Here is a 25,774-nt window from a genome sequence, read left to right as displayed (position 1 = left end):
ATCCATTTAAGGACAGTGCAAAGTGCAGAGTTGTTCAGGGTGCCCTTCCTTACCAAAGCACACGAGTAGAAAGCTGGCATAAGATCAGAGTAATGCAGACTGTATAACCTCCCGTGTGTATATATTGACATGACATGTAAAATCACACACAACATCATTAGTATGCAGATGACCTGGAAATCATCCTTGATTCCTCTTTTGCCTGCATCTCAATCCATCTGCAAGTCCTAAAGTTTTTTCCTTAGAACATATTCCTAATTCATCCACCTGTTTCAGCTTCTGCTGTTTGAACGATAGTGAAACACTAGTTTTCTTAGTGGAACTTAGTGGAACACTGGACTATTGCATTAGCTCCTTATTGCTACTAACGCTCACCATTGCCTATCTGCAATTTGCACAGCATGGTCAGAGTGGTCTTCTTACTGTGTAAGGGAGATCGTGTTGTTTTGCCTCCTAAAACCCTTCAACATTTCATTGCAGTTCAGAGAAATTCACCTGTCTACCCTCTAGCCTTGCTTACTGTGCTTCACCCACGGTGGCCTTGGTGGCCTTGTTTGTGTTTTCCGTATTTAGCACACTCATTTCCCTCTCAGGTCTTTGTACCTGCTGTGTCCTCTACCTGGGCTGCTCTGGCCCTTGATTGCATTTAGGTGTCATTTCATATGTCACCATCTCAGTTTAACCATCCTTGACTTAGCCTCAGGTTAGACCCCCCCCCCCACTTGTGTTATTTTCTTTTTCTTTTTTTCATATTATTTTGCCGCTTTTTTTAAAAGTTCTTACCACTGTTGTGCTAATATCTTAGTTGCTTTTTTTCTGTGTCTCTTCTTAACCTCACCAGAATGTGAGCTTTTTAAGAGCAAGGCCTCACTTGTGCCTGGAAAACTGTCTGCTACATAGTAGGAATTTGATTGCTATCTATCAAATTAGAAAAAAATTCATCTAATTTTAACATCACATTGTGAATATTTTCCCATAGTCTCAAATTGTGAACCCTGGATCATTGGTCAGAGCTAGACTAAAAACACATTTTATTTGACTTGTTACATAGTGTTATTTGAGTTGTAACTTATAGTCAGGCCATAGATCTTAAATGTACAACTTGGTGAATTATATTTACATGTGTACTCAGATGCCTACCTCTACATGAAGTTGTAGAACATTTCTGGCACCCCAGAAGGTTCTCATATACCCCTGTAGCCACTCTCTTTCCCACAGGATAACTTGCATAGAGGTAAGAACTTTTTCAACTAGCTTCTAACATTCAAAAATAGCAAGACAGCACATAAAATTCAGAATTCCATCATCATGTCTAAAAATTCAAAGACCTGTCAGCATAGGGTCTGCTTTCTTGTTTGACTAAGTTACTGTAGCCAAGAAACAGGCCTAGAGTATTGGCACAGGTTCACCAGCTTGCCTGCAGCCCTCATCACACCTCCTGTCCTTGACCTTGACATCAGTTACCAGTTGTCATTTACAATTTTATTTCATTGTTTTTCTTAGATGGAAAAATATTTATCTCTTCTATCTCTATAAAGAAGTGGAGACATCAGAGATAGAAAAGGTTACATTTCTTATACATAGTCCACTTTGTAAATTTATTTTTATGGTCTTTTAGGTTTTTCTTGGCCACCCTAATTCTACAGATTTTGTTTCAAAGCTATACAGTGTTCTATTGTATACATGTATTATTTATTTGCCTAATCTTCATCTGTGGAACACATTTCTGTTTTTGCCCCTGTTGTAAAGAACAACCTGTAGAGGAATAGTTTACATATTATTAGGATACAATTTTAGAAGTGAAATGTCTATATCAAGATGTCTTCCCTTTTATTAAAATTAGGTGCTTTATTCTGTGCTTTGCCTTCTAAGGAGATGCCTACATAGAAAAGTGGCAGCAGCTGGTTCTACATGTGTCAGTGCTGATCTAGTTCCTCAGGTATCCTGGCTCTGGAAATTGCTATGGGAGATTGGATGACAGTTACAGATCCAGGTCTGTCCTCAGGTAACTGAGTCTAAATAAATGAAAGCAGCTTAACAAAAACCAAAGCAGTCATTGTAAAGGTGATTCTTTTAATAAAAATACAAAATAGTTACCACAAATAATGACAATATGAATAGAAGGAGAAAAATGGTTATAAAATACCTAATTTTCATCTTCAGTAAAGTTATCAGAGAGAATGAAAAATTATGTATGATTAGTGGGGTTTAGTGCTTTGAATGGATAATTGATTACTGAATTGGTATTTTTGAAGGAAATTTTCATGTTTTTGAACCATAGCAATTTCAATATGTACCTCTGATTTGTTCCTTTAGTTATATATACGTTGAGTGGAATAGACAAGTATGTTTTGTCTACTACTTTTTTAAACCTTAAAGTAGTAGAAATTAAAGTATATTGTCACTTAACGTGTCTACTGAGAATACCACTTTAATTGTATCTTTTTAAATATATATGCTTAATATATATGTTAAATATAGTAAATACACACACACAGATATATATATATATATATATATATATATATATATATATTTCCTATAAAATGGCTTTATCCTAATTTGAAAATTCATGTGTATGTATGTAAAATTCAAAGTCTTTGGTAATGGAGATTGTTAACTTTACATGCATTTTAATAAATTGTTTCTGTTTTTATTGATCCTTTTAGAAAGCAGAAATCTCTCTCAATATACCTCAGAAACAAGGATGTCTCCATCAAGTTTATACTCACAGAAAGTGCTGTGTTCTTCAATACCTTTATCAAGAAATGTGCACAGCTTTTTCAGTGCCTTCTGCACAGAAGAGAATATTGAACAAAGTATTTCGTATCTTAATCAGGTAACATGTTTTTGTAAGAAGCAATAGCATAAGTCAGGTTACATATATCATATATCAAGATTATAAGAAACACATTTGTCAAGCACAAGTACATTGTTATGTGGTGACCTGAGAGTTAGATTTCCACATAACTTTGGTGATCATCTAGTTTAATACAGGGTTTACTAATGTATTTGGAGCAGCTTGCCTCCCATCATCTCAGGCTCCTTCACTGAATTTAACCCTTATTTTATTGGTGCACAAACCTAAATGTCACAGGTAACTGTGCAAAGTCTAGAAAAAGCGCCATTTTTTTCATTCTTTGCTCTTTATAATAGTTATTATTTTATTAATGATCATAAGATAGTATTACTTTGCTTCTTTAGTAATTTGTCTGGAACCAATTTTTTAAGAACTTATTTAAATTTTATAAGTGACAAGTAAAAATTGTACACATTATGTACAACATGATGATTTGAAATGTGTATACATTGTGGAATGGCTCAGATGACCTAATTAATAATGCGTACCTCATACTTTTTGTGGTAAGAACACTTGAAAATCTACTCTCAGCAATTTTCAAGAATACAATGCATTGTTATTATTAATGACAAGTCATCATGTTGTACAAATAGATCTTATGAACATAGCTCTTCCTATTTAACTGACATTTTGTATCCTTTGGCTGACATCTTTCCAAGGATAACCAACTTTTAAGACAACATTTTCTCCTACCAGGAATTGACTACTTTTGGTTTTCCTTCATTATATGAAGAATCCAAAAGTAAAGAGACAAAGAGAGAATTAAATATAGTTGCTGTTTTAAATTGTATGAATGAGCTACTTGTACTTCAGCGGAAGAACCTTCTAGCTCAGGAAAATGTGGAAACACAGAATCTGAAACTGGGAAGCGATATGGACCATCTGCAGAACTGCTATGCAAAACTTAAGGTAGACATATCAATCTGTTTCAGTGCCGTTATTATATAATAGTACTATGTTTATTTACTTTATTAAACAAATTTTAGGGTTATTTTCAAAAGCTTTAGTTTTATTTGAAACTTAAAAGTAAACGAAAATTTATGAAAAATAATTATGCTGCTTCCTAGCATCTTTATTGAAGACATTGATTTTTATGACCTCTTTAGTGACTGCTGAACCTGCAGAAAGTTAGATTAGGAAGTATTTATATGGATTCCTGTTCCTCATCTAATCTTACCTAATATAGTAGATGTTTAACTTGTAAGTTTTATTTTAAGAGGCTGCATCCGCTCATTCCAAGAAAAATAATGAGGCATGTATAATAAAATGTGATACATTAATTTTCATAAATTATTACAATTTTATAGTATTTGAGCTTTATAGTAATTGCTTTAAATAAATATCTGTATCATTGAACTTTTAATTTTAGCTACCTAGTATATATAACTTCCTTTACTGATCGTCTAAGAATTCAGTTGTTCTGAAACCTATATTAATTGTAATTAAAATGGCATACAAATGTTTTAGGAACAACTGGAAACCTCCAGAAGGGAAATGATTGGGCTTCAGGAGAGAGACAGACAGTTACAGTGCAAAAATAGGAATTTGCATCAGCTCCTAAAAAATGAGAAAGATGAGGTGAGTTGTCAAGTTATTGCATGTGAAGTTTAAGTGAATTTTAAATTTCTTATAATTCAAGATATAACAATAATAGCTACTTTAAACAAGAAAGAACCTTTTATTCATCCTGTGCCAAGGTGGTATGGTGATCTTATTTCTGTGAATAATATTGTATCATATTTAACTGAGAGGTCAGAACCCTCCCTACCATACCCCCCCAGCCCTTAGCCCCTGGGCATCCATTTGGTTTAATAATATATTAGTTCATAGATGGTAATAACCAGTGTCTTATACTATCCTTTCTACATAACAAGCTTACTCACTTTTTGGAGGGGTACAAGGGTGCTTTAAATGGAAATCTTTTCCGCTATACTTGCAGTGCAGCTCAGAGGTAGAATGTTACTGTGTTTAATCCCCTGTACTAAAAACAAAAAAACTCACAAACTGCCTCAGGAGGAGCTGGAGTAGATATAAGTTTTTTGTTTTTGTTTTTGTTTTGTTGTTGTTGTTGTTTTAGAACTGGGGATTGAACCCAGGGCTATCTTACCTCTGAGCTACACCCTCAGCCCTATTTTTTATTCTTTATTTTGTAATAGGGTCTCATTAAGTTGCAGAGGGCCTAAGTAGCTGAGGCTGGCTGTGACCTGCGATCCTCCCGTCTCAACCTCCCAAGTACTGGGATTACAAACCTGTGCCACCATGCCCTGATTAGATAAGTTTTGAATAGCAATGCCTGACACGTAATAGGAACTTAGCAAATGTTGATCAGAAGAAGTGAACCAGGTCCTGGTCACCTGCTGCCATGTGCCACTGGCTAATCTTGCAATTTAATTTACTTAGTTTTTTTGCATATTAGAATATAATATACTAAGCAAAAAGGATGGAACCCAGGGGCATTCTACCTCCGAGCTACACTTCCAGCCTTTTTTTTTTTTTTTTTTTTTTTTTTGCTTTTGTCTTTTTATGTTTGAAACGGGGTCTCATTGAGTTGCAGAGGGCCTCACTAAATAGCTGAGGCTGTCAGCGAAACGTGATCCTCCTGTCTCAGCCTCCCAAATGCTGGGATTACAAGCATGTGACACCATGCCCAGCTATGAATTTGTAAATTTTAACTGATTTATCAGTCTTCATTTGATGAAAAATACTTTTTTTCAGGTACAAAAATTACAAAATATCATTGCTAGTCGAGCTACTCAGTATAATCATGATATGAAGAGAAAAGAACGTGAATATAATAAACTAAAGGAACGTCTCCATCAACTTGTTATGAGCAAGAAGGATAAAAAGATAGGTAAGCAGCTAGCTAATACATAGCTAAGGGAGTAAATAAGCCAATATTATGCTCAGAAATAAGTGTAAGAGGATTGAGCTCAAAGCAGAAGAAGTATTATTTTCATGCTTTATATAGTTGATTTTAGATAGGGTATGTTCGTATAAACTGGAAATTTAAACAACTGGTTAGTTGAAAAATCATTTTGGTTTGCTTCCATTAGTTGCATATGCCCATAGAAAACTGAGCCAGAAGACACTTTTAACTTTTCCTCAGCAAAGAACTGAAAATAGGAATCAGGATGTGTTTCTGAATATCAAAAGAAGTATGATTTGGGACTTAACTTTATGAATTTGTTCATCGTATAAAATCTTTCCTGTCAGTTTGAGTTTCTTTAAATAAGTTTATGCATTTTTAAGCAGTTATTTGAAAGATGCACTATGGAAGTTATGTTAGTGTCTAAAAAGTGTACTTTTTTGTAGTGTTTTTTTGAAAATTACAATTCTTCATGTCTAATTTCAGGTAAATAGAATAAAAAGTCAAGCTGCATACATACAGAAGTAGAGCTATACAATATAGTTTTACTGGCTTGTCATGTTTCAGGGAATAAGAAGTCTGTGCATTTATTTCCTTATTGAGGAGGTTCTTTCCAGTGATGATAGGCAGCCCTCTAACCTACATTTTGAAGTGATGTGCCTGACATCTTTTCTCAACTGAAGTGGGAATTCACTAGCAGCCAATGAGCCTAAGTGTCCGGCTGTGTCAGGATGGGTTCCACCTGCTCTCAGCAAGCAGTTCATTGTTGACTCCATCGCTGGCTTTGTGTGCAGTTGAGCTATTGTGATTAACTGAATATGTTACTTAAAAAATTATTGAAAAATAAAGGTATGATAATTAAGACAAGGTTGGAAACCTTTAGGTATTCAGAGTTAATAAATCTTATTCATGTAAACAGTCATTAGTGTTTTAATGAACCTTCTATTCATTCATGAAGGAAAACAAAATTAAGAAGCAGGAAGAAATGCTAAAGTATAAAATGTACCATCTAATAAGAGAAGTTTATTAAAGGTTTACCTTTGGAACAGAGCTGTTTACTTTTCTAAACCCAGAAGAAAGTAACATTTCATCTGGGTTTAGAAAGGTAATCATATGATTTAATTAACTCAAAAATTGTAGTGACTTACTCTCATTTTCCTTCTTACACCAAATATGTCCTTTCCTGGGAAGAAGAGACATTATTGTTGTCAGGGGCCCTGACTCCTCTGAAGATGACAGTGTGATGTTGTCAATAGGGCATGGCAAACTTGTACTGTAAAGGTTCAGATCATAAATATTTCTGGCTTTGTGAGGTCTATATTTTTTTGTAAGTACTACCTCTGTAATTATAGGGAAAAAGTATCTATGGAGAGCATGTAAACAAATAGATATAGCTCTGTTCCAGTAAAGCCTCATTTATAAAATTAGGCAGCTAGCCTGCCAGCCGTTGCCAACCCTTGATAATAAAATTAAATTTTTTTTTTTTTTTTGGTGGTACTAGGGTTCCTGGAAGCCCTTCTACCTCCGGGCTACACTCCCAGACCTATTTTACATTTTTATTTGGAAACAGGGTCTCCTAAGCCAGCACACTGCTGACTTCGAGCCTGTGCAATCCTCCTGTCTCTGCCTCCCAGGCGCGGGGATTACAAGTGTGTGCCACCACACCCGGCAATAAAATTAATTAATAAGGATAAAGTAACACTTATGAAGTGATTTCTGTGTGCCAGATCCTGCGTTCACCTCTAATGCGGTAAACGTATTAACAAACATTATTTCTTTCAATCCTGATAACCCTTTGATAGATACTTTTTTTTTTGTTTTTCCCACTGTATCAATGACGAAACAGGGCATAAAAGTTAAGTAGCTTGCCAAGATCTCAGTGCTTACCAGCACAGCACCTAGAAATTAAGCTATTTGGACCCAAATCCCAACCCATCTACCAGATTCACTTACATTCTTAATGTGTATAGAGTGCATTTGAGTTTTAAATACATATGATAGTCAGTTTTGTTTTGTGTGTTCATGTTTGTAGCCATGGACGTTTTAAATTATGTGGGGAGAGCTGATGGAAAAAGAGGCTCCTGGAGGACTGGTAAAACAGAAGCCAGGTAAAAGCCAGTTTAAATTGATCAACTTAGGTAGACTTGCTCCCTCCATTGCATTTTTACACCAACAGTTTCTTCCTCAGGAATGAAGATGAAATGTATAAAATTCTCTTGAATGATTATGAATATCGTCAGAAACAAATACTCATGGAAAATGCTGAACTTAAGAAGGTTCTTCAGCAAATGAAAAAGGAAATGATTTCTCTTCTTTCTCCGCAAAAGAAGAAACCTAGAGAAAGAACAGATGATAGTACAGGAACTGTAAGTGGCCTTTATCTCTAATATGGGCTTCAGGTTGCCAATTAGAGCGATTCCAACACTGGATGAGTGTGCTTAGTTGGGGCTATTGGTATTTTGAAGAATATAGTCAATGCTTTGCTACTTCCAGTCACAGTGACAAAAAATACCGTTGGTGTTTCTGGGGGCTTAATTTCTGCCAGGCATTGTGATGAACGCTTTATAAGCATTGTCTCATTTTATAATGTTTCTCATAATCTATGAGATGTTATTTCAAGTATTATAAAATATAGAAGTAGAAACTGAGGCACATAGTTAACTGTCCTAGCATGTCTCATAACAGAAGAATCCAGATCTACCTCTAGAGCCCATGCTTGTAAACCTTTGTGCCAAATATCATTTCAGTTGTTTCAAGTGTTGTATACTTTTCTGGGAGTGAAACTTTAGGTAACTTTGGGAACCAATTAATTATTTGGTTCCACATATTTATTAATTCCTCACTATGTTCTAGTTTGTAGAAAGAGAAAGAAAAAGCTTAAGCTGGGCGTGGTGGGCTTTTAATTCCAGCATTCCAGAGGCTGAGACCCTCCACAGCTCAGTGTGACCCTGTTTCAAAATAAAGAATAAAAAATAGGGCAGGGCATTTAGCTCAGAGGTTGAATGTCCCTGGGTTCCGTTCCCACTCAGACCTACCAAAAAAAAAAAAAAAAGAAAAAGAAAAAGAAAAAGAAAAGAAAGAAAGAAAAAGCTTAAGAAGATTTTTTTGAGAGACAAGTATGAAAAGTGATCATTTTCATGTGTTAGGTAATTTGATTTGATAGGGTGGTACAAATTCACACTAGTGATTAAAATCTAAAAATAACAGTGTTGATGGAAAATGCTGATCACCAAGAAGACACTAGAACTTGTTTTTTAAACCTGTATTTGTATTTGAGGATTATTTATTTTGTGGGGTCGTAAATCAGTCTGATTAATAAGCTCATTCCACCTCCTATCTTTTATTTTTTAATAATTTTTTAAAAATATTACTTGAACACAGTAGTTCATTCCCCTCCACCTGAAACCACAGATACATTGTGTTTACTGTCTTTTTCTATTCAGTCTTCTCACATTTTTTCCTGTACCTAAGTACCTGTAAGGAAGTTGAATTTATACACTAGGTACAGTAAGAGATTAATCATAATAACTAATAATAAAATAGAAGTTATAATAGTATACTATAAGTTATATGCAGTCTTGCTGCCCCTGAAAATATCTTCTTGTTCTACTCTGTATTCTGAGATCTTGTTTGACCAAGTTAACTGAAGGTAACTAAAGCTGACAATACTACTGTTTTTGACACATTCAAGAGGCCTGCTTGAGCTTATACTTAGTTAACCTTTTTTCTCAAAGTCTATAGTTAGTTTGTAGTCAGTTAATGCCTCTTCAAGGTTAGTAGGGTTGATATTACTTGTGAGGCTGCTTTTTTTTTCTTTCCTATTCTTTTCTAACCTTTTATTGTCAGCCTTCAGTCAGAAGGTAATAAAGAGATCTTTCTCAGATGAACCCTCCTACCCCTTTTCATTACTCACCAATACATAGTGTCCTGTATAATTCTTTATAATTCAAATGTTTAAGTTTGGAGAAATAATCTCAAGTATATTTGCTGTTGGGTTTGTGTGTGTGTGTGTGTGTGTGTGTGTGTGTGTGTGTGTGTGTCTGTCTGTGTGTGGTACTGGGGTTCCTAGAAACCCTTCTACCTCTGGGCTAAACTCCCAGACCTGTTTTTATATTTTTATTTGGAAACAGGGTCTCTTAAGCCAGAGAGGCTGGCTTTGAAGCTGCACGATCCTCCTGTCACCGCCTCTCCAGACTCTTCACCATGCCTGGCTATTTGCTGTTTTTAAAAGAACCACTTTACTAGCTCTAGTTTCTCTTAAATATAAGTGATTCAACCATTTTGTTCTTGGTAAGATTTTGGAGCATGATAGCAAGAGGAGTAAGATATAAACTTGACCAGGAATAGTGGAGCACACCTCTAATCCCAGTACTTGGGAGGATTGCAGGTTCAGAGCTAGCTTCAGCAACTTAACAAGGCCCTCAGCAACCTAGCATGACCCTATTTCAAAACAAAAAATTAAAAAGAGCAGAGATGTGGCTTAGAAATAGGCTGTCCCTGGGTTCAATCCCCAACTCTACAAAAAAAAAAAAAAAAAAGATACAACCTTGGAATGACTAAGTAGTAGCCGTGTTTTATATATTTGGCTTGTTTGCTTGTAGCCAAAGTAGATAACTAAAATTTAATTTTGGTAAATTCCTTATTTTCATCTTATGATTTATAGATTTTCAGTCTGGAAAAGGAACAGTAATTATTATTAATTTTTTGTTTATTTTTGTTCTTAATAGCACATTTGTAGTACAGGTTGAGCATCCTTAGTCCGAAATCTGAAACTTTGAGCTCTAACATGATACTTTAAGGAGAACATCTCACAACTTAAAATCATGTGACAGGTCACAGTTACAACAAAGACTCACTAAAAATATCACTTAAAATTGCCTTCAGCCTATGAGTATAAGGTATATATGAAACATAACTGAATTTGGGATTTGGATTAGGCATGTGTCCAATCTTTGAGATATGATGTAGGTAGGTAGGTGGGTGGGTGGGTGGGTGGGTGGGTGGAAGGAAGGAAGGAAAGAACGGACCTCTGAAACTTTTCTTGTCCCAAGCATTTCAGATAAGGAATACTCTACCTGTATTCTGATATACTTTGAAGTACATGGAAAGAAGATGTGTCTTCTTGGAGAAGTCACTAGCGGATAGTTCCTAAAAATTGATTGACAAGAACCAGAGTCCCAAGGAGCCACATCCTGGGTCTTTCCCTCTCCTGCCCTGCCTTGGAGATCTTGCCTTCTCTTAGCCCCGTGCTGACCTTAGGCCATTGATATAGTTCTTCGGACTTAGCTACTCCCTCATTCCTGCTGTATCTCCACGTGGGAGCAGTCTAATCAGCCTTCTTTCTTTTCATTGTTTTATTTCTCCTGATATTGGTATTAAATTAGTAAAGCTTATTGACTTTTTTATGGGTATGTTTTATGAAGGTGGAAGTCATTCTGACATAGGCCTTTTGCTATTATTTCCCCATGTTTTTTATCTTATTTTGATTTTGTATAATAATTTATTAGTAAAATTTACTATATCTTTACTATATCTTTACTATATTTACTATGTCTTGGTACAGTAGAAAAATATTTTCAGTTAAAAAATTATTTGAGGAGCTGGGCGTGGTGGTGCATGCTTGTAATCCCTGCGCTTGGGAGGCAGAGACAGGAGGATCGTGCAGGTTCGAAGCCAGCCTCCCTGGCTTAAGAGAGCCTGTTTCCAAATAAAAAAAATATAAAAATAGGTCTGGGAGTATAGCCCGGAGCTAGAAGGGCTTCCAGGAACCCCCGTACCACCACACACACACACACACACACACACACACACAAAAAAAAAAAAATTATTTGAGGTAAGTAGTATTAATAGTTGCTTTTGCTTTAGATATTATTTCAAAGGTTTACTTGTTGAAGCAGCCTAGGACTAGCAACGAGTTGATCTTACTTCAAATCTCAGTTTTATGTCTTGGCTGTGTGACAATCTACTAATTCTCTACATCTGAGTTTTCCCATATTGTAACATAATTTGAGGGTTAACGAACATGTGAAATCATCCAACTGAGCATTAGACAGGTAGTACCTCTTCCTCAAACAGCTCCATGACTTTTGTCACTAAATACTTGGATTCAAATTCAGATTTAAAGAGATCTGAAATGGGGGGGTATTGTTTTTTTGTTGGGTTTTGTTTGTTTGTTTGCGGGTCTGGGAGTGGAACCCAGGGGCATTCGACCTCTGAGCTATACCCCCTGCCCTATTTTTAGTTCTTTATTTTGAAACTGGGTCTCACTGAGTTGCAGAGGGCCTCACTAAGTAGCTGAGGATATCCGCGAACTGCGATCCTCGGGTCTCAGCCTCCCAAATGCTGGGGCGGCGGGGGTGGGGGTAGGGGGGCGTATTGTTAATTGCTTTTTCTCAAGATATGTGAAGTAGTGGGTTGTGTGTGTAAGATACAGCACAGAAATGATTTTGGCAAGCCTCTCTGGTAATCTGTTTGATGATAACTACCTGGGTATAAAGCCATTTTAAGATACTGGTCTTTTCTTTTTTCTCTCATCACTTGTAGGTTATCTCTGATGTTGAAGATGATACAGGGGAACTGAGCAGAGAGAGTATGTGGGACCTTTCCTGTGAAACTGTGAGAGAGCAACTTACAAATAGCATCAGAAAACAGTGGAGAATTTTGAAGAGTCATGTAGAAAAACTAGATAACCAAGGTAGCTATTGCTTCACCTCATGTGAAATGATTTGTGACAGTAAGCAGTGGATTCCTAGCTTCTTGGGAAGCTGCAGGGTGGGCTCAGACCTGAAGCTTGTAACTCATCTTGGTGCTTTGAAGGCAAGGTTTTGTCTAATTTTTTTTTATTTTGAAATAGAACCTTGCTAAGTTGCTGAGACTTAGCAACTTTATTGCTAATTTTTATAATTTTTCTATTATATCAAGACATGAGAAATAGGAGAATGTTGCAGATTTTATTAATAAATTACTATACAAAATCAAAATAAGATAAAGAACATGGAGAAATTTGCAATTCTTCTGTCCCAAGTACTGGGATTACAGGCTTGTGCCACCACACCTGGTTTTTGCCTACTTATCACCATGAGATTTCAGCTTTAATGAGAAAAATATACTTTGCTCAGAGTTGTCTTTTAAAAGAGAATGGTGTGTATCCATCTTCAGAGAATGTACTTACAGTTTTAAAAACTGAGATTCTTACTAAAGTTTTTAAATCAAGATAGTCATAATATAGTATAAAGACAAACCTTTTGATTTCCAGATTCTTTTTTTTTTTTTTAAGGTACTGAGAATGGAATACAGGGGCATTATATTTCCAAGCTCTACCCCCAGCCTCAATTTTTTATTCTTTATTTTAAAACAGGGTCTCACTAAGTTGCAAAGGGCCTCAATAAGTAGCTAAGGCTGGCCACGAACCCGGATCCTCCTGTCTCAGGGATTACAAGCATGTGCCACCACACCCACCTGAGATTCTTATATATTACTAGGTTTCAAATCATTTAAAAATTTTAAAAGTAAGAAATGTTCAGTGCAAATTATTAAGAGGTATGTACAGTAGACTATCTGGCTGTATATTCCATATATGTAACACTTAATAGTTTGCTGTATGTTTTTAGACTTTTCCATATTGATTTATAAAATATTTGCTTAAGATATGAAAAAATTTGAAATTACATTTGTTTTTATTCAATGTGCTTTTTTTTTTCTTTTTTTTTTTTTCTTTTGTGGGTCTGGGGATGGAACCCAGGGACATTCTACTTCCGAGCTATATCCCCTGCCCTATTTCTTATTATTTATTTATTTATTTATTTATTTATTTATTTATTTATTTATTTATTTATGGGTCTGGGGATGGTAGCCCAGGGGCATTCGACCTCTGAGCTACACTCCCTGCCCTATTTTTTATTTTTTATTTTGAAACCGGGTCTCACTGAGTTGCAGAGGGCCTCACTAAGTAGCTGAAGCTGTTCGTGAACTGTGATCCTCCAGTCTTCAGCCTCCCGAATGCTGGGATTACAAGCGTGCACCTTCACGCCCAGCTTCAATGTGCTTTTTTTTTTTTAACTTAATATTATTTTAGACATTATTCCCTGGCCTTATATTTAGATCTCTGTTGGTGAATAATACATGCCAAGTATTTTGTATTTGTTAAATAAAATTTGTATACAAGGAAACTGAAATTTCTATTTTTTGTGTGTGGTATTGTGGTACTAGGTATTGAACCCAGAGGCACTTTACCACTGAATCCTATGCATTCAGCCTTTTCTATTTTATTTTGAGACTAGGTCTCACTAAGTTGCTGAGGCTGGCCTTTAACATATGATCATCCTGCCTAAGCCTCTAAGAATTTTCAACCATGCCTAACTAAATCAGGGAAACTAAGATTTGTATCCAGTAATGAAGAATATTTAAAGAAAATTTATTTGAATTCTAAAAATAATGAACTCATTGTCTTTGTATTAAGTAGTAAAGAACAGTGAAGTTATAATTATAGTCCCAGTGTTAATTTACATGAGATTTCACTCATTTTAGTTATCATTATTATTAGTAAATAGCAAATTTATCTGGACTTCATATATGTATATATATATATATATATATATTTTTTTTTTTTTTTTTTTTAGGCTCTGGGGATGGAACCCAGGAGCATTCGACCTCTGAGCTACAACCTTGCCCTATTTTTTTATTCTTTTGTTTGAAACTGGGTCTCACAAAGTTGCAGAGGGCCTCTCTAAGTAGCTGAGGCTGTCTGTGAACTGCGATCCTCCAGTTTCAGCCTCCCGAGTGCTGGGATTATAAGTGTGTGCCACCATGCCTGGCTGGACTTCATATTTCTTGATTGTAATTTACAGAGAGCAAGATTTGTAGCATTGCATTGATCTCTGAAGCAGTATAACAAGACATAGCTTATGAATTTATTATTTAACATTCTTCTGTGAATGTAACCAAGTATATTGTTAATCAGAACATAGTCTTAAGTATATGAGTTACAAATTAAATATTGTCAATAATTATTGTTAATAATCTCTTTAAGGATATCATTTATTCCTAAACATGACTTTATAGTTTTCATGCAATTATAATTATTTTGACTTTAAATTTTTTTTCATAGTGTTAAAAGAAATTTAATTTTGCTATAGCTTTTGAAAAGGAAATTACTACCTTTTAGAAAATGACTTTTAAATATTTGTTTAAAAACTAATGGTGGCTAGTAAGACCTTGTTAATTTACTGGGTTTGTGTTAGTTTCAAAGGTACACTTAGAAGGTTTTAATGATGAAGATGTAATATCACGACAAGATCATGAACAAGAAACTGAGAAACTGGAGTTAGAAATTCAGCAATGTAAAGAAATGATTAAAACACAGCAGCAACTTTTGCAGGTAAATGTGAATCACTGTTTAAAGCTTTTTTTGTCCTGTGAAAGGCTAAAGCTTTTTTTGCCCTGTGAAAGGCTAGAATTTTGCTAGAATTTTACTCTTACTAGATTTTTATTCCGTTATTTCATATGACCTATGTATTTGACATTTTTCTAAATATAACCTAAACTCTCTGCCAACAGATATATTGCATACCATTCCTTAAGTGGTCCGTGTTAGCATCTGGGGTAGTCATATGTGGGGAATGAGAATCTTCATTTAGCTTCCTGACTCTTCATAATTTCTGTCCTTGACCTAAAGTGTGATCTCCCTTCCCTTACTTTCGTCATTTCAACTTGTTGGAGTGTTCCTGGGATGGATCCCCTGGGACTTACTATGTCTTAAAATTAATAGCAGCAACTCGCCACTGCCTGTGATGATGACACCACTTCACTGTTGAGAGACTGTTACTTGTTGGAAGAAAAGGAACGCCTCAAAGAAGAATGGTCCCTTTTTAAAGAGCAAAAAAAGAATTTTGAGAGAGAAAGACGAAGCTTTACTGAAGCTGCTATTCGCCTAGGATTGGAGGTACTTCAAACAGTTGTACTTTTAAAAATTCTGAGGATGGGAGGCAGGCCTCAGTAGAATGCTCCTAGTTCTGCTTTTAATTGTTTCTTTGTAGTCCAGTTTTTCTCAGAAATATTTCACTGGATACCTCAGAAGTAACTTGAAGGGAGGCTGAGCATATCAACAACTATAGAATGGCATCTTTTACTCCTTACCAGATTTGGGAATTGCAGTTTTTAAGAAATAAACTATAGCCGGGCGTGGTGGCACACACTTGTAATCCCAGCCTTTGGGAGGCTGAGACTGGAGGATCGTCGTTTGTGGACAGCCTCAGCTACTTAGTGAGGCCGTCTGCAACTTAGTGAGACCCTGTTTCAAAATAAAAGAATAAAAAATAGGGCAGGGGGTGTAGCTCGGAGGTCGAATGCCCCTGAGTTCCATCCCCAGACTCATAAACAAACAAACTATAAGCATTGTTTATCCTTCTCAGGCTGGCTTTCTTCTGTTAAGTGTCTAGTTTCAGGCAAGAGATCTTTTAGGCATCTGGCCTTTGTCCAGTCAGTAGGTATGATGCCAGAAAACAGGACAACCATGAGCACATTGTTGTTCAAAAAGATAAACAGGAGCCGAGCGTGGTGGCACACGCTTGTAATCCCCACACTTGGGATGTGGAGACAGGAGGATCGCGCAGGTTCGAAGCCAGTAGCGCTGGCTTAAGATACCCTGTTTCCAAATATAAAAAAAGTATAAAATAGGTCTGGAAGTGTAGCCCGGAGGTAGAAGGGCTTCCAGGAACCCCAGTACCACACATACACACACAAAAAGATAAACAGGAGAGGGCTGGGGTGTAGCTGTTGCCTAATACAAGATCCCCAGTATGAAAAAAGAAAAGACAAAAAAATAATAAAAGCATAGTTAAAAAAAAGTTTTTCAATTTCCAATCCCTCATTCATTGACATATGCATTAATAATTTCCAGTTTAGATTGTTATTATATAAGACGTATGTAACTGATTTTATTGTGGCACTGGGGATTAACCCAGGGGCATTCTACCTCTGAGCTGTACCCCTAGCCCTACTTGGAAATGGGGTCTCACTAGGTTGGTAAGAGTCTCACTACTTGCCTAAACTGTCCTCAGACCTACAATTCTGTCTCTCCCAAGTACTGGGATTACAAGCATGCACCACCATGTCTGGCTATAACTTGCTTTTTAAAGCAATATATTGCTTACATTTTTCCATTTCAAAATTATAGAATTAATATCTGAACATAGTTTTAAAAGCAATCTCAACCCGTACAAATAGCTACAAAGTAGGAAAATATCCTCCATTACCCTTGTTTTGTTCCTTAGAGGTAACCACTGTTAAGTATTTCTCTTCATAACTCTTCTGGGAAGCCCTCAATTTTATATGTATTTTAACTTTTTTTCTTGACATTGGTCTATTGATTCTTTACTTTGGAAGATAAGCGATGTAGTGCCTCCTACCTACTATTGTCTTCATCTACATCTGATTTCTTTATAAAATTAACTTTTTTTTTCCTGATAGCCTTTTTTTTTTAACTTTAATTTTTTTTTTTTTTTTTTTTTTGGTCCTGGGTATTGAACCCAAGAGGCATTCTACCTCTGGAGCTATAACTTCAGGCCTTCCTTTATTCTTTATTTTGAAATAGGGTCTCGCTAAGTTGAGGAGGGCCTCACTGAGTTGCTGAGGCTGGCCACAAACCTGTGATTCTCCTAAGTACTGTAGGATTACAAACATGCGCCACATGCCTTTTTTTTTTTACTTTAGATAATTTTTAATATTTTTATTTTATGTTTGTTCAGAACTTCAGACAGTATCACTTTATTCCTACAGTGAAAATGAGGAACTTGTAGTTATCTTTATTATACCTCTTTCCCCTTTTGTTTGCCATTTTTATGGTATTGTTTCTCATTGTCAAATGTTAACACATTTATTTTCTGCCATGTAATATAATCCAGTTGTAACTACTTGTCTAAAGTTGAGATTTAATAAGTGAAAATCAGGAGATCACATGATAGTGTCATAATTATATATATATTATTCATTATAAACAAATACTGTATTTAGATATAGATACTGTATTTAGACACAGAAAACATCCTTTAAGATTTTTTTCACCCAGAAGAGACATGATCTAGTGAATTCTTTGACTTTCTATGTAGTTTCCTTTGTGAGTTCCTGAATCAGATTAAACTGCTATGTTTTTTATATCTCATGTTGTCCTTTTGGGGTTGTTTTTTTTTTATTTCCTATATTAGGTAATTTTTTTCATAGTATGTAGGTGATAAATAGGTATTTATTTTATAAACATTCTGGATGCTTATTACCAGAGTACTCTGTGGAGATTCCTCTCCGGGACTTGGGAGGGAGAGACCTGAAATGAAGAACCTGGACAATTGCCTCTTGTGCAACTGACAATTTTATTCTCTGAAACTAGGTTTTTATACCCTTTTCCAGTTAGGTTAAGTATCACATTCTCGTGGGGAAAAACAGACATTGCAATACCATGAGGAATGTTAGGAATGGGGAAGGTGCCATAAATCACTAAGGTACAGTCATCAAAGAAAACTAACAAACTAAACAAATGCAGGGAAGGGCAGAGCGACTCAGTAAATGGTTAAGATAAGTTCCCTCTTTCACTGGGGGCCTTGGGGTGTAAATTCCGGAGGGGACTGGAGTTTGGCCTGGAGTCTTGGGGGAGTCTGACCTTTCACCAGCCCCTCTTTTAACTCCTTCTGAATCTTTCATTCCTCGGGCTTCGCCCATGTCAGTACCCCAGGATATATTTACACTTGATTGATTTGTCTAGGTAGACTTTAGGTTTCAACTTTTTCCCTCAAAACTTTGAAAGAATTTTTCCATTTCTTCTGTTGTTTGGTTTTGCTAAGGAGAGACCAGATTGTGATATAACCTACATTACTTTGTAGCTAACCTTGTTTTTGTCCCTGAATCTAGAAACTTTTGGAATTCTACTACTGTTTTTCTGAAATTTTACCAGGATGTCTAAATAGTTTTTATTTGTAATTTTTTGTTACAGTGATGTCTTCTTTTTTTCTTCTCAGCCTTCTGAATAGTTTAAGTTGACTGTGTTATAAAGTTTAGATGCTCTCTATCTTGTGGATCATTAAATTGGTCCTAAGGATCAGTTTTATTTTTCACTTGAGCCACTGAGTTTTTCTTTCAGAACTTATCTTTTAAATGTTCTGAGCTTGGCCGGGCGTGGTGGCACACGCTTGTAATCCCCGCGCTTGGGAGGCAGAGACAGGAGGATCGCGCAGGTTCGAAGCCAGCCACGCGCGCTGGCTTAGGAGACCCTGTTTCCAAATATAAAATGTAAAAAGAGGTCTGGGAGTGTAGCCCGGAGGTAGAAGGGCTTCCAGGAACCCCAGTACCACCAAAAAAATAAATAAATAAAAAAAATAAATGTTCTGAGCTTAAGATTTTTATTTTTATTTGTACATTATACTACTTTAAAGGCTGTCATTAGTCTGATATGTTACAGTTTTTAAGAGTGTTTTTTTCTCTCGAATTGTCTGTTACCTGTGGTCAATTTATTTTTCTTGACCTTTTTTCTCTTGTACTATTAGTTGTCATCAGATGTCTGAGATTTATGTTTCTGTGCGATATTTATGAATAAAGAACTCTGTTTTGGTTGTTTGTGGATTTCCTCCATAGCTATGAAAGTCTGTTTCACCAATAACTATCTTCCTCAGGGAACAAAAGCAGTTTATGCCAGCATGTTCTCTCTGGCTGGATCACCTGTTTCTGAGCCCCTATCCCCAACAATGCCCCAAAAGATGCTTTTGGTACACTGCGTGTACCTCCTTGGTTGCCTGGTGCATTTCCTTGCATGAGAATCTTATCTGCCAGCTGTCACTAGAGACAGTGGGGGATGAAGTGGAGGGAAGGACCAGAGACTTGAGGGGTGAGGGAGAATTATTATAGGATTCATCCTCTCTTCAAAGGAACAGGTGTGACAATGCCTCTGTCTCCTTGTGGTTCAGTGATGGTGGTCACTAGTATTGGTAGATGGCTAGAGAATGAGAGAAATGTTTGATGAAGCCAGAAGTCTCTTTTATTGCTTAATTTACAGTGTACAGTACTTTTTATAATTTTATGTTTACATTGTGTTCTGTATAATAAGTTATTTTTACATCATTCATTTGAGTTCAAAATTAACACAAAAATAGTAGTTGTTTATTAAGTGAAATAGTTGAACTTTTTAAAATTTTATTTTAAACATAATTTTTAAATAAAAATTTTCTTAGTTTTCTAGGTTCATTTATCTGACATAAGAAATATGTATACACAGCCAGAGTGTAAACACAGATTGCTAAAGAAGTCATGTGAAATGTCAGTTGTGTGAATATTGAAATATTGATAATTTTTTTTTGGTTTGTTTATTATGGTAGAGAAAGGCATTTGAAGAAGAAAGAGCCAGTTGGTTAAAGCAACAGTTTTTAAATATGACTACCTTTGACCACCACAACTCAGAAAATGTGAAACTTTTCAGTGCCTTCTCAGGAAGTGAGTACTTTATAGACTAATCTGAAAATGCATCTAAATAAATATACAGATTATTAATATAAAACTTTATAACAAGAAAAAATTATCAAGAAAAGTTCTTTAATTGCCTAGGAAGAGTTCTCTACAAATTAACTTTAATATTTATTTACTGGAGACAAAATGTGGATGACCATGTGCAAATGACAATAAGACCATGCATATTTAAAATAACTTTTGTTGCAAGTATGATGTCAGGTTTTTGAAAATTCAAAATCTAGAGTTATTTTTAAAACTGCTTTCCTAGCCAGTGTGGTGGTGCACACTTGTAATCCCAGCGCTTGGGAGGCTGAGACAGGAGGATCGTGGAAATCAAAGCCTACCTCAGTAGTTGGTGAGACTCTCAGGAACTTAGTGAGACCCTGTTTCCAAATAAAGTATAAAATAGGTCTGGAGGTATAGCCCAGAGGTAGAAAAGCCCCTGGGTTCCACCCCAGTACCACAAAAAACAAACAAACAAAAAACTACTTCCTTCAAAGTGTTCTCAGAATATACAACAGAGATGGAAAGTTAATTTGTTCTGTCTCACAGTTCAGAATGCAAATGAATCGTGCTAGGTAGTTATCTTCACTGTTTTTAATACCTCGCTGCCTTTTTTCCTTTTTTGAAACAGGTTCTGATCAGGACAATCATACAGCGCACTCAAGGCCACGGCAAAAGAAGCCTCACAGTGTGTCTAATGGCTCTCCTGTTTGCACATCTAAACTGACTAAATCCCTTCCTGCTTCACCTTCTACTTCAGACTTTTGCCAGACACGTTCCTGTGTATCCGAACATAGGTATTTATTTACAGGTCATCTTTTCACCTGTTTCTGAAAATGCTAATGTGGCTAAGGAGAAGTTGTCCTCTTTGGTAGTATTAGTAATAATAGAGGCTTTGGACAGGAACTTAGGCACTTACCGAGCATTTAATACGTGGGTGTTGTGCCAGGTGATGGAAGTATAGCAGTAGGAACAAGGTAGATTTGGTCCTTGCTCTTGGAACTAAATCATATACTGTATGTTATTTCATATCTAAAACAATAATCTTTCTTTCTCTCTGTCTCTCTCTCCTCCCTCCTCCCTCCCTCCCTCCTTCTCCCTCTCTCTCTTTCCTTTTCTCTCCCTCTCTCTCTTTGGTGGTGCTGGGACTAGAACCCGGGGCATTCTACATCCAAGCTACATCTTATTTTCTGTATGGAAACTGGGTCTCCTAAGTTGCTGAAGCTGTCCTCAAACCTGCAATCCTCCTTTCTCAGCCTTATAAATACTAGGATTACAGGTGTGTAATCCCATACCCAGATTTAAAATATAGTTTTATTTGCAGGAGTTACTTAATATTTTAAGCACTTTAATTGCCTTAAATATAAAGATATTGTTTTCTCCCCTTTTTTTTTTTTTTTGTTTGTTTTTGTTGTTTTGAGACAGAATCTCACTAGGTTGCTGAGAGTCTTACTAAATTGGCTTCAAACCTTCAGTCCTCCTGTCTCAGCCTCCCAAGTTACTGGGATTACAGGCATGCATCACCATGCCTGGCATCAAGGACATATTTTAAGGTTTTTTTCTAGTATGCAAATTTCCTTGGACTTTAAGGACAAAGAACTGACAAAAACCTATTTATCTTAATGTTAGGGCTGGGGGTGTAGCTCAGTAGTATAGTGCCTGTCTGGCATGTGTGAGACTAGGGGTTCACTCCTCAGTGCTGCAACAAAAGAAGAGTGATAAGTAAGATCCATGCCCAGGGATGATAGTGTAAAAAAAAGTGGCTTCCCGTCCCCAGAAAATACATATATTGCTATGAATTGCTACATTTTGATATTTTTATATCTCAAGTTATTAAATCACTTTCCAAGATATAATACCAACACTGTTACCTCAGATCCTTTTCTAACATTAATTTTGAACTAAGCAGAAAAATTAGAGCATTAATGATGAGATAGAAATGGAAAAAAAATCAGAGGGTCCAGTTGGGCATTGTGATGGTAATCTTTTGTTAGTTAGGTTGGACACAGTGGCCCAAGGGCCTGGCAGTTTTGTGGATGCCTTAAGAAGGCAAGAGTCAGAGGTGTAACACTTTGGGCCTGTGATAAGGGTGGGTGTGAACTAAGTATTAAAGAAACCAGCTGGCCCTTGGGCCAAAAATGGTTAAGTGAAGCTGAATTTTTTAAAACAAAAATATAGAGCTGGGCGTGGTGGCACATACTTGTAATCCCAGCATTTGGGAGGCTGAGACTTGAGGATTGCTGTTTGCAGACATTCTCAGCTGTGAGGCCCTCTGTAACTTAGTGAAACCCCATTTCAAAATAAAGAATAAAAAATAGGGCAGGGGTGTAGCTTGGAGATAGAATGCCCTTGGGTTCAATTCCCAGTACCGCAAATAACAAAAACAAAACAACAAAAAACGAATATGAAGCTTTTGAAAGGAGAATAACAAGACATTATCATTTAGAGTTGACTTTGAAAAGGTTAGGGGGATTGGGACAAAGAGCTAGGTGAGAACATGGGGGAAAGTGGGTCCCTGAGGTGGCATGCATTTGCAATGGTGAGTACAGTTATGAGCCAGGTCTGGAGGTGTGAGAAGAGATGGAGACATGTAAAAGTTCCTGTGTGTACACACTTAGAATGAGGTCATGAGCCCCATGCCTGTCAACAATACGATCTGTATTGTTCATATGTAACCCTGTTCTCCTTGTACCCCATGCACATGCACATTTGGGGTTTCATTTTATAAAATGGAATATTTCAGTCTGTATTTGTAGGCCAAGTACTGTTCTAATGGCAATGGATAAGCATTATTAGAGAATTTTAAATAAGAGAGGAAAGAAAAATTAAGATCCAAACAGTGTGCTCTGTTTTATTATGTGGGAAACAGATTATCCGAGTCAGTAAATAAGCCAGGACATATATTAGGAGGCATTATTGGAGATGAGAGATAATAGTCAATTTGGACTCAGGTCATAATGTAAAGAAAGAAATGCTTAAATTTGAGATATATTCTAAAGTTTCAGACAATAAATTGGCTGATGGGATAAATAGGGGAAGGGAAAGTTTACTTAATCTAGAATCTAAGAATCATGTAAACTTAGAATATTTTCTTTCATGGAAGGTTACTGAAACTCCCAGATTTGACAGATCGGAATTATCTCTATAGACATCAAATTCCCCACACTTAGAAATATTACATTTCATATCTAAGGGATAATATAACATAAGTTGTATCATTTTATGTATTTTAAAATATTACTTTTATATTTTTTAGTTATGAAATATTTGACATACGTATTCCTTGAAGGCATTGTTTTTAATAAAAAGCATAGATAGGGCCTACACACAAGGATATTGTGAGTTAAATAGTAGTATATGCAAAGTACTCAAAACAGTTTTTGGCTTGTTGGAAACATTCAGTGATAGTAAAAAAATATATGTGAACACCAATGTAGTATTAATTTTTTTTTCCATTTCTTGTATTTTGAGGACTATCCTAAGCATCAGTGGCATTAAAAACAACTTTAGAGCTTAAAGGAACTCTAAGCCATTTTAGCAAGTGAAACAAACAGAAAAGTGTTATGCTAAAGCTGTGTGGCTTGACATGGTTCTTGAATTTAAAATTATTTTATTAATTTGGATCTCTTGCTCATGAAGAACCTTGAATCTTGTTTTATAATAAGATTATAGCAAAATAATTAGGGGAATTCATAGCTAATTTCTACAGTAGCATCCCAATTGCTTAAGTCTTTACTACAGAGTGGAATGTTACATGAAGACTTTGCCTTTGAACCTTGGATTCCATGCAAGGTGATGCCTCTGTATTAAGTTACTTAGGGAACTAAAATGATCATTGATCTCATATGAAACAGCTCTGAGGTACAGAGATTCTGAAGACTGAATTAATAAGCAATTGTTTTTATGTTCTCTTAAGTTTTGGTAACTAAGTATAAGTAAATTTTCTAGATTATTGGTTTTGATTTGTAGAATTAAAAGTAACCTAATGCTTTTTAGGATTGCCACATTATGAGGTCAGATTAGTAAACAAAAGTTCCAAAAAGTATACATTTAGAAAAGTTTTTGTGAAAAGAAAATGGCTACCAAAGATATTCAAATGATAAAAAATATGTTATTCATTGGCTCAACACCATAAACTTAAAGCAGTCATTTGCCAGGCATGGTGATGTTCTTCTAATCTCAGTATTCTGGAGGCTGAGATAAGGGGACCCTTGGTTCAAAGCCAGCCTCAACAACGTAGCAAAGTCCTCAGCAACTTAGTGAGACCCTGTTTCAAAATAAAAAATAAAATAAGGCTGGAGCTGTGGCTCAGAGGTAGAATGTACCTGTACCAAAAAAAAAATCATTAAACTAGATTTTTTTGTTTTGAGGCTGGTTGAAAAATCATCTGGCTTCAGAGTCTGCCCTGTTGACCACTTTTGTAGACTTTCATTAAATATCTGAATGGATGGACAGATAGATGGAAACATGCATGAACAAATGGGCAAAGTGAAAAAGGAAACCATAGGAGATCAGAAAATAGTGATAAAAACCTGGAACTTGCAGTTTTCACAAGCCACACATTCTTCGTCTACCCAAAGCTTCACTTGGACAGTAGGCTCCAGAGTAGATGGGAGGGATAAATCAATAGATGAATAGGTGGATAAGTAAAAGTGATAAATTAAATCATTTGAAACACTTTAATCTTGGTTAATTTATCCTTAAATTCTACTTAGCACAAGACATGGTCTCCCATGTCTTGTAGACATTTAGGCATATGTAAAGTATAAAAGAAGCTGGGCATGGTGGTACACGCTTATGATCCTAGTACATGGGAGACTGAGACAGGAGGATCACAGTTTCAGAGTCAGCTTCAGCAACTTATTGAGACCTCCAACAACTTAGTGAGACCTTGTTTCAAATTTTTAAAAAATAGGGCTAAGGGTATAGCTCAGAGGCAGAGTGTTCCTGGGTTCAAGCTTCTCTCTCTCTCTCTCTCTCTCTCTCTCTCTCTCTCTCTCTCTCTCTCTCTCTCACTTACTTACACACACACACACACACAGTAAAAGAAGGGGATAATTATCAAGGTCTACTTTTCTTTTTTCAACAGTTCAATCAATGTGCTGAATATAACTCCTGAAGAAACAAAACCAAATCAGGTGGGAAGACAATGTCCAAATCAGAAGTGGAGTGTAGCGTCAAGACCTGGATCACAGGAAGGCTGCCACAGTGGATGCTCCTTGACCTACACAAATTCTCATGTAGAAAAAGATGACTTACCTTAGACCTGCAGATGGGAATTTTTTTCATTAACATATTCATCAAATTTCGCATCTGAGTTGAAACAGGGTGTGTCATAAAGCCAGTCCTCTCTAATAATTTAAGATGGTCTCGTTTGTTTGGACTTCCCTGTCTTCCCCCAAAGAGCTGAAATACTAAATTTATTTAAAAGGATATAAAAGCTTTGGAGATATGTATTTTTAGTAACAGAAACATTTGGTTCTGTGAATAAAAGAATGTATAGATGTTTGGATGGAAACAAAAGCACTAAAATGAGTTTCCTGTTTATAGGTATTAAAAAT

The 25,774-nt window shown here is 36.0% G+C and overlaps 1 protein-coding gene across 1 annotated transcript; it reads left to right on the top strand.

Moving 5' to 3' along the window:
* Positions 1–1,950: 1,950 nt before the first annotated feature.
* Positions 1,951–25,477, top strand: SSX2IP (SSX family member 2 interacting protein; the record flags this gene model as incomplete). The annotated part of the gene is made up of 13 exons (XM_080690641.1): positions 1,951–2,005; positions 2,670–2,839; positions 3,557–3,769; positions 4,328–4,438; positions 5,576–5,711; positions 7,759–7,834; positions 7,915–8,092; positions 12,270–12,420; positions 14,966–15,102; positions 15,493–15,666; positions 20,081–20,195; positions 20,845–21,010; positions 25,303–25,477. The coding sequence occupies exons 1-13, from the start codon at positions 1,963–1,965 to the stop codon at positions 25,475–25,477; spliced, it is 1,845 nt and encodes a 614-aa protein (XP_080546767.1). The 5' UTR covers positions 1,951–1,962.
* Between the last annotated feature and the right edge of the window lie 297 nt (positions 25,478–25,774).

Source organism: Muscardinus avellanarius (genome assembly GCF_963383645.1).
Source record: "Muscardinus avellanarius genome assembly, chromosome: 3".
NCBI classification, from domain to species: domain Eukaryota; kingdom Metazoa; phylum Chordata; class Mammalia; order Rodentia; family Gliridae; genus Muscardinus; species Muscardinus avellanarius.
The sequence above is the reverse complement of the archived record's forward strand: the minus strand, read 5'-3'. Positions and strand labels throughout refer to the sequence as shown.